Consider the following 14,564-nt stretch of genomic DNA (forward strand, 5'->3'; position numbering starts at 1 on the left):
ATCCAGATCTCTCTGGTAGTTGAAGAGATTAAAGTGAGTAAAGTCACTATGTCACTATCTAAAATGTGCTCCCACACACACCGTCCTGCTGCCCCGAATAGTCACTACAGCGCCAAATGTGGTTTAATCCGCCGCTGAAAATAGTCCCCAACAAATTCGATATTTCCTCCTGTTTGTTTGATAAAAAAATACAGTGAGCAGCTGTTTCAGAAAATTACTGAGACTTAAAAAAATGAAACTATATATTTGTGTTTTGGTGGCTCCGTAAACCTCAGTGTCTTGCTCTAGGGCACTTTGGCAGCTGTGAGTTAGAGGCAGGAGGTTTTGATTACCAGACAGTCTGTGACCCATCAGGAGTCTGGCAGGTGTGGAGGCGTGGAACGCCGTCTGCCAGTTGGACCGGCTCGGCTCGGCTCGGCCTGGCACGGCTCGGTAGGGAAACTGTCAGTGTGCCGGTGTCTCGCTGTTGTTCCTGCTGAGCTATAAACTGATGGATCACTGTCACCTGAGCTCACTGCATCTACAGGGGTTATTACTAAACATAGACAAGAACACAGGTGAAGGCTCACTGACCTCAGGTCCTTTACTGAGGTACCACACTGTGGAAAATTTGAAGTTGAAAACTTAAATAATTAATCAATCAATTATCAAAATAGTTGCTTCAACATGTTCACAGTTTGACTCTGGTGTATCTGACATTCCTGATAAACGATCTGAAGGATGTTTTGTGAGCTTGTGTCGGAGGTGAACGTCACTCTGACGTGAGACACCTGTTCAGATCAGAGATAAACTCACATCTGTCTGTAACAGTCACAGTAACATTCTGTTACTGAGATGAAGAGATGAAAAGAGACACCAAGACACACTTTACACATTATATATATATATATATATATACACACACACACACATATATATACAGTATATGTATAGGATATATATTTGCACTCTGAGCACTTATATATAAAGTATAAAACCTCTTAGAAATTGGAACAATTTTGTATATTGCCATATATGTCTAGCCCATACAAATATGTATGTTTATATACATAGCTGATATTGTATAAATAAGTTTCATAAATATATAGCCATCCACAAGCCTGTCAGTATATGCTGATGTTATATACGCTGGGGTCCAAAAGTCTGCGACAACTTTCCTAGAAGATGAAAAATGAATGATAAAATTAATAAGAAAAGCATATATATTTTAACAATATATATTTGAGTTATACATAAACGACATACATATAGAAATTATATAATTATATATATACAGTATATATATATATAATTTCTTTATGTATGTTGTTTTATTAAACTTGCAAATATAACTCAAATATATATTGTTAATACATATGGTAGCAACATGTTATACTACATAAATATTCACACATTTTTAAATATAAATTCTCTAATGGGTATTTCATATATGTTATTAATGTGGCTATATTTTCATATATCCAGAAAATGTATAATATATCCCTTTATAGGTGACATATCTCAACATCACAATTATATAGTATATAGTATATAATAGTTATAGTAACAGTAGTAGTAGTCGTATAATGTGACCGTATCTATCCCATGCAGTTGCTCTCTCAGGGCCTGTACTGCCACCTGCTGGTCCGGAGCGGAACTTCCCTGCGCCTGTAGTCGCAGTGTTACGGTATCGGAGCCGCGGGTGTTACGGTACCTGGGAGGGAGCAGCTGTGATGTTTGGACATGGCAGAGACCAGAAGAACCGCAGCAGCTCCTCAACTGTACGTGAGTCTGAAAACCTCCGCGTTTTTATGTCTGTGAAACACCGACCTGTCCGCCATGATGTTTCACCAGGGACGTCAGTTAGCTCCGTCAGTTAGCTCCGCGCTAACTAACCGATAACCAGCTGGTTAGTTTAAGCATTGATCTTTGATTGTGTGGACACGCTGTACCGGAAGCGACATAATAGACACTGTCACAGTAAAAGCGAACAATTAACACCGTCCAGGTGTTTGTGTTTAATGTGTTAAATATGATTAATGTGTTTAATGTGATTAACCCGGAGTCAGAGACAGTACAGACGGTGTTGCACCGTGTTTCTGTGTCACTTTCACTGTTAAGCAAGAACCTACAGTTAGCAGAAACTGTTTACTACTTTACAGTCGCTATATGAGGCTTAAACTGGCTGTATACAATAACCATAGATATATAAAAGGCTCTACATAGTTTCACATTAATGGTTTGTTCAGTATGTGACACTAACTCTTTATTCTTGCTGGACATCATGTTGTTTTCTTGCAGGTAGCCTCTTGTAGTTTAGGCCACATGGACGGAATCAGTAGCTGTTAGAAGCTCCTCCCCATTTATAAACATGAGGATATAATGCAGAATAACAACAACTACAAAGAAGAAACAGAATGACAATAAAGACAAACAAATTGACTACAAATTGAAACAAAATGACCAAAAATACACAGAAAATGACAATAAAGAGAAACAAAATTACCAAAATGACAAGAAAGAGACACAAATACACAAATGAAAAACAACAGCAGAGAAACAAAACAACTACAAAGAGACACAAACTGACAATAAAAACAATGTGTCACGAAATAATGCAGCCCGTATCATTTATAATGTAAAAATAATAATAATAAAGTTTATTTATTTAGCACTTATCAAAATCAGAGTTTACAAAGTGCTTCACCGGGATGAAAAAACAAAACACATGCAGACAAATGAATCATAAAACAATAAAAACATAATAAAAATAGAAACACAAATAAGGAATTTAAGTTTGTGAAATATTTAAAAATAGAGATTATTCAAACGCTTTGTGAAAGAAATGTGTTTGTAGGGATTTTGTGTCTCGCTCAGTCTGGGCATGTTAGTCCAGTGTCGGAAGGGTGGGGCTCTTAGTCATGTCTGCGCCCATTGTCTCATATTTTGTCCACGGGTGTGTGTAATCGCTCCTCCTGTCCCGTCTGTGAAGGATGTTGTTCTGTGTAGAAATTAACTGAGGCGTTCATGATAATCTGAAAACTGATGATAGTCTGAAACTCTTGCAGTCAGTCAATTAGACAAATCATTATCATCTAAGGTAATCAATCATCATCATCATTACATTTCTTTCAGCATGATATTTCCTCCACAACAGCAACTACAACAGTTAAAGCGCCATATTAATGAAGTAATATTTATGCAGAATGAGGAGGGGGGATTTTATTCCCCATCACTTGCATTGAAATCACTTTAGGAAGCAGTAACTCTTTTAATGGAAATAGGGACATTTAGTAGTATTGTTTTGTTTCTCCATCTTTACACACTCATGCAGTTTAGTTCAAACTTTTTTCAACTCACACAACTTTATTTTAAATTCTCGTGGAGATCCCACAATTTCCAAATATCTCAAACCTGTCAGTTTGGGGAAAATGTGTCTAAAATGATGCACAGACATCAGTTTGATTCAGCTGTGCAGCCATAAAAAGATTGTGTCTTGTGATTGAATAATACACTCTTACACACTGTGAAGCCTGTGCATACAGTTAATGAAACATAAAAGGACATTGAAGAGAAGAATAACTAAGAAGTGAAGACTTATACTTCAGGAAATTAATATGTATGTTCATCAGTTGTAGCATTCTGCCATTGAATATACAAATAAAGTTTTTTACACTGAGGTAAGAGGAACTAAACCAAGATCAACAAAACCTTCTCATCATTTTAAACTCTGTAATAAAAATTTGCAGAACTGTTGTGAAAGGTAGAAGCTTGGTTTTCCATTGGATATGCTTTGCAAAGATGATAAACGAGGATGTGATTTATAGCCTTTTCCTTTGGTTTTTTATGTTTCATACAGGTTGAAAACAGTTGAGAACAATAACTGAGGATTAAACCTTCATCTCGTCTCTCCCTACTGATGCAGACGACCAGGACCGAGCTGAAACTCTCTCCTCCATCTTCACAAGAAGTCGTGCCAACACCCGTCTCATTTTCCAGAGAGCTATCAGTTCACGGCCGGTTCATCGGGTTTCACCGTTGTGGTCAGTCCTGTGGGTTTTCTAAAGCAAACTGCATGCTGGGACACCGTAAATGTTGACCTAAACCCTCCTGAGCGGAACTCCTCTGTCTGACTTCATCGCTGCGTGACCTCAGACGGATGTTTCATCAATGCCTCGATGGAAAGCGTTCTTCAGTCAGTACTTGCGATGGTCGAGCACCGTCACTCAAGCCCTCGTCCTGTGTATCATCACGTTCTGCATCGTTCTTCCTCTGTGCTGCCATCAGCTGCTTTACTCTTACTTCTTCATCAGGACCATGTACCTGGACTCCATGAGTGAGGATGTCCTGCAGGAGAGTCTCAACCGAGGTCAGGACGCCCTGCATTTCTGGCAGAGTGCTTCCACCGCAGTGTCGTCGTCTTCCAGATTGAGCGACATTGCCCGGCATCCTGAGCTGCTGGTTACCGTGGTGACAGCCAGGCGGAATGAGGGGCGGGACTTCCACTACTTGCTCCAGGTGATGCGGCAGCTGAGCAGCATTGTGGGAGGCTGTGGGGAGCGGCGGTGTGCCGAGGTGCTGGTCTGTGACGTGGAAAGTGGCCCCCAGGAAAACCAGGACGCCAAGCTGCTGGAGGCCCACTTCAGGGTGGTCCGGCGTTCCCCAGAGGAGCAGCAGGCGAACCGGGAACGAATCAACACCTTCGAGAGGGAGAAGAGGGATTACGTCTTCTGTCTCCGCAAAGGATGGGAGCTGGTGAAGCCCAAGAATGTGGTCGTCTTAGAGGATGACGCTTTGCCCAGACAAGATTTTTTCACGGTTATTAAAGACCTTCTGTCACGTCGCTTTGCCTTCCAGACTCTCTACATCAAGTTGTATCACCCCGAAAGGTTGCAGCGATACTGGAACCCAGAGCCTTATCGCATCCTGGAGTGGGTGGGGCTCGGACTGGTCGGAGCGACGGCCCTCCTCCTCACCTTTCCCTACTGGAACCCCTGCTCTTTCTCCTTCACGCTGTCGGCCGGCCACCTCCTCTTCTTCACCCTTTACTTCATGGCAGCTGCGGAGCTGCTGGGGCGGCACTACCTTCTGGAGGTGCGTAGACTTTCCCCGCAGTTCTACGCCGTCTCCCCGGCCACCGAGTGCTGCACCCCGGCCATGCTCTACCCCGGCAACACCTCGCTTAGGGTGGCCGAGTACCTGGACGGCTCGTTCTGTGTCAAGGGGAACGCCAAAGACATGGTTCTATATCACATGGCGAGGATGATCCCTGGGGAAAGGTCTCACAGCGTTGAACCCAACCTCATCACCCACATCGGGGCCTATTCCTCGGTCAGGGGCAACCCATTCAGGCCCAAACTCCTCTGACAGAACCAGGAGAAGGTGGATCACAGGGGATTTAATGAAATTCCTTCTAGCTTGGTTCTACTTTTTCTTTTCAGGACTCTTCAGACATGTGAAGACATCACTCAGTGAGTACTGGTTTGTCGCTTTGCAGGTGAAAAGGCATGAAGATGAAAACTGGGCTTGGTTTGGTTGAAATATTCTGTTTTCTAGATTTGAAGGTTACAACTTCTGAAAACAGAGAGGGAAATTGAAACTGTCCCTTTTCAACCAAGTTTAGCCTCGTTTCGGACACAAACTACTCTCACTAAGTTGTGTTTTCAGTTTGGGACCTAGACATCATCATCATGCTGGAGAACTTCTTAAATCAGTTTTGGCGACTGTCACGTTTTCTATTCATCTGAAGTTTTACATGGTTCTGTATCACTCTATTGCCTGGGTTCATGAATCTATTCTGAAATCCATCACATGCTGGCTGAATACTTCATCATCCACTTTCAAAAACTGCGGATTTTTCACTCAATAACATGCTACATGAATATCACGAAAGTGGTGAGATTATTGAAGGATTTGTTCACTGTTAACCCAAACCTGGGGTTGGATTTAAGGAGCATTTCTTTGAATCTGTTCCTCCCAAGTGATCTTTAGGTTTCTTCGTTGGGTTTTATCATTCCAGTGTGTCAATCGATCAGGCCTTCAAACACCAGGACGAGTCCGCTTCTTTCTTGGGTTGTAAAGCCAGACTTGTGTCAGGTTGAAGCGACTCTTTATCTTGGCTTATTTATCTAGAGGTTTGTGGTTGAACAACGGTGAACAAATCCTTTATGGGAGTAACTTGAGTAAGATGGGGTCAAAGTCTTTACAACCCTGCAGTCCTGGTGGTCTGTAGTCCAGCCTGTGTGGATCAAACAGGAGTGGTGAACCCAGACCAGGATTCGCTGAGACTGTGGATTTCTGATTTTGTCATGCGTTTGTATTTTTGTACAAAATGTTGAAATAAGCAGTCATATCATATGGTTAACACCATCTCTGTGGTACAGTGGGCCATCCTACAGTAGAGTACAGTGGAGCAATATTACACTGTTACAGTCCTGCTGCACGAGAACCAACTACTGCGGCAGAACCACACTAACCTCAATGTTTATGTGATCTACAGAGCAACGACTCGACCAAACCTCCATACTAACACATGAGGCGTTCCCTGTTAACCTTTTAAAGAACAGTCTGAGATTTTATGTAAATCGCTCACTAAAGCTGCGTTCATGTCACATCAGCATCACCTTAATTATTTATGCGGGAGGGAAGGGAATGATGGGAAAGACTGGAGAGCCCAACTGCCTTAATCAATAAACTCTTACTAAACAAAATAGAAAGACACAAATGATCACATTAGCCGTACTAGCTAGCAAGACACCTGTGTGCTACAAAACACTACTGATGGTTACTACGCAGGAGTGTAATTTGAACAAAGTGTAAAAAAAAATACCACACTTGTTCAATATAGCACTATATCTATTAAATCTCAGTATTTAATTGCCTTTAAAGGTGCTATATAGCTGTAGGTTCTCACTAATGCTACATAGCTAGCGATAGCATTAGCAGCTGTTTACTTACCGGTCTAGAAGAAACGTAGCGAGTTCAGCATTAACCTTAATTTCTTTATTTGCCAAGAGCTGTCTCCAGCGGTGGAAAGCAACGCCAATGTTAACTCTTGTTTTGCTACTGAAGTTATCATGCTAACAGCTAGCCTCGGTCTGTAGTGAGTCACTGTAGCGTCCAATTTGCCTTCAATACATCACGAGAAGACAAAGTAGCGTATTCTCACTTCTTGTTTTGTAAATTCAAAGATGGCTGAAGCTTAGCTTTGCTTAGCTTAGCTTAGCAAGTGACTATCATCAGGAACCCACAACAGAAACATCACATATAGCCACTTAAACAACAGACTTATACTCCGCCTCTGTACTTTTTAAGTCGGACATATAGGATTCAATTTCCTGACTTGGGTGTTGACATGAATCCTGTTTACAAGAGGGAAACTGATAATTATGGTAACTCTGACATGACGTGAACGTGGCGTTAGCTCACGAACATCTAGGGCTTATGGGAAATGGGGTTCATTAAAGGCCTCTAAAAAACATAAAATAACATCCTCTGAAAAAGACAACGATCCAATGCTGGAATTTTAGTCATTAGTGCAAATATTAATGAAGTTTTCTTACTTCTGGATCAAAACCTGGAAGTTCTGGTTTCATTTCGGCTCTGTTTTGATTTAACATAAACCTGTTCAGCTGCTGAGCTTCACACTTTGTCAGGATGCAGGTTATTGTAGATTTCTGCTTTTTTTTGTTTTTTCAAACAATCAGTTTCACTTTTAATGTTACAAGAGAAAAAAAACAGTCAGACCCACCTAGTTTACTCTTCTTCATCTTGTTAACTAGGAGTCTGGTCAGCAGTCCATCCTGTAGTTACAGTTCAAACCTGACAACCCCACTATAAGCTATATTGATGGAGCTCAGCTAACAGTTTCCCCCCATTTCCAGTCTTTGTGCTAAGCTAGGCTAAACACTTCCTGGATATTTCTCTGTCTGGTGTCTGAAACATCTGACTGTGAATAAGACAGAGAAGAAGAAGATGTACTAAAATGTCAGACTGTTTATTTAACACCAACCAAGCGGCTCACTGACCACTCTGAATGTGCCTTTAATGTTTCTGACATTATAATATTGACCATGACTCAGCTCTGGATGAAGTTGATCTGTTGCAATATTTGAGTGCATTAAATTTGTACATATTCGTGTGTAGTAATTAACTTAGATGAATAACTGTTAAAATTACAGGAAGTACCTGCCAAAGTAAAACCATCAGGCCTACGAGAGTTCTCCAGACTGCCACTAATGACACTTAAAATACACTGGAGTAAGAAACCGCCAAATTAAGAGTTTAATTCTTAAAATAAAATAACAACCGTGATAAATTATAGGCATTGTTGATTGTTTTAAATGCACAAAAGATAACGGCACAATTTAAAAAAAAACATCTTTAAAGAGAATATTTTGAATCCAGAATGAAAATGAACGTAAAGAGTTTAAATAACAAAATCACAGATTATGTTATATGATTATATTATATTTATTAGACTGTTAATATGACGTGTCTGAGGAATGTTCTACTTCCTGTTGTGTATTGTATAAACATACACATGAAAATGACATAATGAAACACGTTTTTTTTTAAATTTACTCATATTTTAAAGAAGTAGTTTGACATTTTGGGTGTCAGGCTTCATATTTAATATTTATTGGTACAGATCTGAACGTCCGACTGTCGGCATGACAGAGGAAACTATTCCTAAAAGGAAACATCAGCTGTTCACTCATCAGTCATTTTCACACTACATATCACCAGGTGATCGACAGGTCTGGTCTGTTTGGTATGGAGATATGCAAAGTTAGAATAAATAAATAAATGAATAATGCTGTTATTAATGTGGAAAGTCAGTTTTATTTTTGCACCGTAAAACCTCCAAATCATGAATGTTTGTGCGATTGTTTTGAGTGATGATTTAATATATCAGATAACGAGATTAACTTACTAATATAATAATAAGATATTAAAATATATAATAATAACAGTGTAGCTTCTATGAAATATATGAAAACATAAGGAGACTGATTTCATATTGATTATCATTGATGGAACATTCTCTTTGTTAAAGGGCTGATGATCAAATAACAATTTAACTACTAATCAATTCAACATTCAATTGCACTTTACTAAAAATATACAGTATATGTGTATATATATATATATATATATATATATATATATATATATATAAATAAATATAAAATAATGAAATAAGTTATTTTATTCTATAAAGTGAATGCAGAAATATAAAAGAACAAAATATGAGTGTTGGATCAAAAAAGAAAAGTTAAAAATACAAAAGAAATCAGTGAACTGCAGAGTCTATTTTATTTAGAGGAAGATAAATGAGCTGTAGCTGTACAGTACGAACAGCATCACTGATTAAAATAAAAAATTAACACTTTTAATTTAGGGTTTGGTTTTGTTTTGGTTTGGTTTGGTTTCTGAAACACAGTATATTATTTTATTTCACATTTAAATCATAAAGTTGGTGTGTCGCTCCTTAGTTCAGTGCAATACAAACGTGTATTTGATTAAAGTTGCGTGATGTTTCATTTTGTCATTCACTGCAGAACAACCATGTTAATAACATTTACCTTAAGCTGGATTTTTATTTCTTTTAATTTGACTCTTTATTTTGACATTTTTGCAGATTTATTGTCTAAAACGAGCTCTGAATCTGAACTCAACTGACCAAAGATCGGTGCTCTTTTGAATGCGAAAATATGTTGTTTAAATCAGAAATTTCAAAATAAAAGCATTGTATTGATTTCAACTCAAATAAGGCGTAAAAAAATTCATCTGGGAAGGATGATGCAAATGAAATATTTTCTGTTTTGGGCTGGATTTGAATTTTGATGCGTCTGTTTACACTGTGACTCTTTCACTGTTTACTACATTTAAAACACAATAAATCAGTGGGTTTGAAATCACGTGTCGTCAGACTTTGTATTCCTGTGATGACGTCTTCTTGTCGACCAACCAGGAGGTAAAAACAAAATCCCTGGTGAACAAACCTGATTCGTGTTCAACAAAAAGAAATGTCTACAGGTCAGACGCTTTGTCTGTTTACTGATGAAACTTCACTCAGTTTTAAGCTTTTGTGTTTAAATTAAAAACCTGTGGTGGGAAAAACCTCAGGGTTTTTAATTCAAGCTGAAAGGGTTTTGCAGATTTTCTGAGTGACAACAAGATAAAACTCTTTATCGTTTAATGAGTCGGACAAAATCAACTAACACCAATTTAATAGGAATAGATAAAACTAATGCAGTTTATGCAACAGCCCTGCAATGAATCTGAAATCCTTCTTCATGACGTTTATAATGTTCAGTTTGTGTTGAAACTGTTTGGATTGAACTGTAGGATCATATTGGAGGCTGAACTGTATTAATGATAATAAACTTACAGAGTCATGAAGAACAGGCCGTTAGAGACCAGGGGAAGAGGAAGGAGTCCTGCACCGGATGATCTGATCTCAGCATCATGGAGTCAGTCCGGATCACATGAGACCGAAGAACCGACGCAGGTTCTTCAAGATGCTGGAAAAAGGAGAACAGGTGGGCTTTACTTTCTGTATTTCTCTGCTGATTTTTAATTCTATTTTGTTTTCTATTTCTGAAGCCAAACCTCCGCCCTCGTGTGTGAAGGGCAGAGAATAAAGTTTATTCAAGTTATATGACTTTACTGTCATATAAGTATAAATAAGTAAGTCATATGATAAACCCTGTTTTAAGGTGGAATTTTTCCTTCTGATGAACGTGAATAACTTCGTCAAACTGAAAATAACACATTCATTTACAGTCTCTGATTTACACTCAGTGTCTTTTGTCTTTGAATGCCTCTTTCTCCGTTTCCGCTGTCCTGCTGCTGAGTCACATGACATCTTCGTGCTGCCTTCACTGTCTCCTATTGAAGTGCGAAAATGGAAAGCGAACTGACTGACAACAAACGACCCTCACGTTTTCACTCAGTCAGACAGGGAAGCAAAAAGGAGAAATAAATAGAACTGACATTTAAAAAATAAAAAAAGTTAAAGAAACAACCAAAATAAAACTAAACAAAATTTGTATAATTAAATAAGTAGAAAAGATAAAGTTGCCTAATGAAGAACAGTAAAAAAGAAAAATATTTTATATAGAGAGAGCCGCAACAAATAGTCTGTAATGGTTCTTCTCAAATATGTCGACTTTCTGTTTGTCTTTGTTATATTGACAGTGAATTGAATATTTTTATGTTTTGGATCATTGGGCATACAAAACTGTGAGTGTGATTTTATTTCATTTAAAAATCAATTAATAGATTTATCTATTAATCAGTTAATTGAGAAAATTATCAGCAAATTAAATATTAACAATTTTGTATCTCACTGTTTAAATCCCAAAGTAAATCTTAGAAATTACTAGACGATTAAAAAGAAGAAAAATCTATTTCCTTTGCTTCTTCTGGTGAAATATTACTTAACTTCACCTCTGCAGGACTTTTATTTTTTTAGGGTCACAAGCCTGTTACCACGTCAGTGTGTCTTTTTTCCCCCCCTCTATATTTCCGCTGGTCCCTGAAGGCAGCATGAGTCCTGGTTTATTAGAGAAGGACAAACAGCGGTCCGGACTAGTTCAGAGTCAGACTGAAGCAGCGATGGAGCTGAAACTGTCCCCGTTAACGCGCCGTGGAGAGGAAAACATCTGATGTGGATCCTCCGGGAATTACGCTCCGTGCTGACGTTTACAGCAGAAACTGTGAATAAAAACAAGTCTGGACTTTCTGTTTTTACTTCAGAGACACAAACTGTTTCCTCACAGCTTCCTCCGACACAAAGTTTGGAAACTCTTCAAGTGGCGTTGAAAAAGTTTTGGTAACTCTTTGGAGAAGTTTTGGGAAGAGCTGCGTTGGAGTTTTTTTTGTTGTTTTTGTTGAGAGATGTCGGAGCCGGAGAAGAGCGAAAACATTCCTGATGAGTCTGCAGGAAAAGGAAAGGAAATTCCTAACGGAGGGAATCCTGCAAAAAGCAAAGAGGTGAGAGAGAGCGGCTGCACACACAGCTGATGCTTCTGCTCTGACACACGTCTCTGTTTTCATGTGTTTCTGTGACACGTCTCTGCAGCTTGTTCCTGTTTCTTCACATGACGGCAGTAAACTGATGGACCCTTGTCCCCATAAAGCAGTTAAACCGAGAGTTACTGAGCAGCAACTTCCAGCTTCACACTGATAAACCAGTTCAGTCAGGTCTCCTGTAAAAAAAGAAAAAACATCATCAGGCTGCAGCTTCTCAAATGTGACAGTTTGGAGCTAAAGATGGAGTCTGACTTTATTTTTATAACTTTTTTAACAGACTAAATGATTCATTTTAACACAAGTGGATGATTAAAACACAAATTTCCACTATTTAAAAATAAGGCGGCCATATTTCTGGACTGAAAACGAGGGACATTTACGGTTTGGTGATTAATATCTCATTAATATATCATCATCATGGAATAAAAAAGGGGGACAATCCCGGTTTTAATGTATTTTGACCATGGTTACTGTTTTACTGTAATAAATTATGGTGAAGGCTGATAAAATGACGACTCCCTACCTTTTTAAAGCAGTTGAGAAGCCCTACTGTCTATCTATTCCTCAATTATTTATTTTCCTTTAGTTCGTAAGGTTCCACAGATCAAAAGAATCAAATCAAAAGCATTTTTCATAAAAGGTTGTGAATATTGTTGTTTTGAAGTCCATTGCAGACTGTCAGGCAACTTCTTCTTCTTCACTTTTTCTAACATGAAAACAATTTTTTCAAGTTTCATCTGGGAGCCTTTGGGTACGTTTGTTTTTGTTAGTTTGCTGAGTGAGCCAGCTAAAGTTAAAATCTATTTACTCCACTCAGTGGCCACTTTATTAAGTACAACTGCATCAACCTGTGGGTTCTTCAAGTTAATGAAAAGTTGAGAAATTGTTGAAAAATAGTTCCACACAGACACAGATGCTTGTTTTGTTTGCTTCTGGCACAGTATACTCCCGGTTCCACGGCCCGAATCTGGCCCATACAGGGTATGACTGTCAGATGCTCCACTTCCACATCTGGTCAAATTGTGGCGCACACACAGAAAATCTTGCAGCTGTCAGACAACACCAGAGTATAACAGCCAGAATCTGCCCAGATGTGGAAATATATATGGGTCAGACTCGGGCCAAGGACCTGAGCAGATGTTGAGTCAGATGTTTCATTTTGCTACAATTAATGAGACAGAAATTTCCACTTTTATCTTTCATTTGAGTTTTCACACGAGTTAAAATCTGTTTAATCCACTTTATTAAGTACACCTTCACAGTGTCATGCAATCCAATATGGCTGCAACTCATAATTCTTTTCATTGTGCATCAATCTGTAGGTTTTTCCAGTAAATGAAAAGTTGAGAAATTGTAGAAAAATGCTCATCACAGTTCCCACAGACCATGGCCCAACATCTGCCCGAGTCTGGCCCATATATGTCTACATCTGGGCAAATTCTGGCTGTTATACTCTGGAGTTGTGTGACAGCTGTAAGATTTTCTGTGTGTGCCAGAATTGGTCCAGATGCGGAGTATGGCATCTTACAATCATGTCGTATATGGGCCAGATTTGGGCCGTGGAAGCGCGAGTATACTGTGCCAGAAGAAAGCAAGGATGCAGACAATGTAGTTTCCCACCTGGATGTTTCTGACATTGAGGGGATAAGAATAGGTATAATGGAATAGGTCAGTTGTCAGAGAATTACTCAGATACTTTACAATGCATTTTACATTTTGAATTTGCATATTGCATTTAGTATTCTCACCCAGCAACAGCTTCATCCTGTAAATGAGAGTCTTGTCTGTTTCAGGATTTTGACCTGGCTGCGATCTATGTGTCCGACGCTCAGTACAACAGAAACATATTCTTTGACACGTCGCCGCAGGCCGTGAGGTGAGACGGTCACATGTTCACACATTTTATTTATTATATTCATATAATATATATGTTTATTATTATATTATACTTTTACATATGTTTATTTTCTCATCTTATGATTTGAACATCTTTTCATCTGTAAAGCGACTGTAGATCAACATGTTTCACTACGACACAACATCTTAGACTGACGCAGTAACGGCTCAACTTCATGACTTTTGATTTTTCTGAAAAGATAAATCTGGGATATTTTTCTTTTTGTGAACTAATCACATGTGCAGAGTCAAATCAGCAATATCCTACTGACGAGTAAACAGACTGTTAAACAGAAAAGCATCATCTAAATACTCACTGCAGCACCAGATGTGGATAAATCCGCTGCTGAAAATAGTCCCCAATAAATGCTTGATATGTTTCCTCCTGTTTGTTTGATTTAAAAACTACAACGAGCAGCTGATTCTTTTAAAGATTCTCATCCTCAGTAGGAACCGATGAGCTGAGAGCCACAGACAGAGGAGGGAAGAGTTTTGAGAGACGGACCAATGCGCTGTTGTTTCAGCTCTGCACATGAGATTTGTTGACGTTAATAAAAATACAGAATAACAGCAGCTAGTGTTAAAAATACAAGGTGACTAAAACTCTAGTGTGTGTGTGTGTGTGTGTGTGTGTGTGTGTGTGTGTG

At 38.8% G+C, this 14,564-nt stretch overlaps 2 protein-coding genes across 4 annotated transcripts in view; both read left to right on the forward strand.

Annotated features, from left to right (window-relative positions):
• Positions 1 to 1,671: 1,671 nt before the first annotated feature.
• Positions 1,672 to 9,899, forward strand: pgap4 (post-GPI attachment to proteins GalNAc transferase 4). 3 transcript variants are annotated; one of them, XM_023426024.2, is made up of 2 exons: positions 1,672 to 1,760; positions 3,839 to 9,899. In XM_023426024.2, the coding sequence occupies exon 2, from the start codon at positions 4,150 to 4,152 to the stop codon at positions 5,344 to 5,346; it is 1,197 nt and encodes a 398-aa protein (XP_023281792.1). In that variant the 5' UTR covers positions 1,672 to 1,760; positions 3,839 to 4,149; the 3' UTR covers positions 5,347 to 9,899. The 3 variants fall into 3 exon arrangements, with proteins under 3 accessions (XP_023281792.1, XP_023281793.1, XP_087035350.1); XM_023426025.2 differs by having other exon boundaries at positions 1,688 to 1,764; XM_087179224.1 differs by lacking the exon at positions 1,672 to 1,760 and adding an exon at positions 1,773 to 1,888.
• A 1,650-nt stretch (positions 9,900 to 11,549) lies between these two features.
• The window catches only part of tpcn3 (two pore segment channel 3), an 18,975-nt gene continuing 15,960 nt past the window's right edge, over positions 11,550 to 14,564 (forward strand). The window contains exons 1-2 of the mRNA XM_087179223.1: positions 11,550 to 11,982; positions 13,815 to 13,892. Of these exons, the coding sequence (XP_087035349.1) occupies positions 11,887 to 11,982; positions 13,815 to 13,892 (174 nt within the window). The 5' untranslated portion in view covers positions 11,550 to 11,886. The remainder of the gene's footprint in view (positions 11,983 to 13,814; positions 13,893 to 14,564) is intronic.

Source organism: Seriola lalandi, unplaced genomic scaffold (assembly GCF_002814215.2).
Source record: "Seriola lalandi dorsalis isolate HSWRI2012SDOR001 ecotype SW California unplaced genomic scaffold, Sedor1 jcf7180002054800, whole genome shotgun sequence".
NCBI classification, from domain to species: Eukaryota; Metazoa; Chordata; class Actinopteri; order Carangiformes; family Carangidae; genus Seriola; species Seriola lalandi.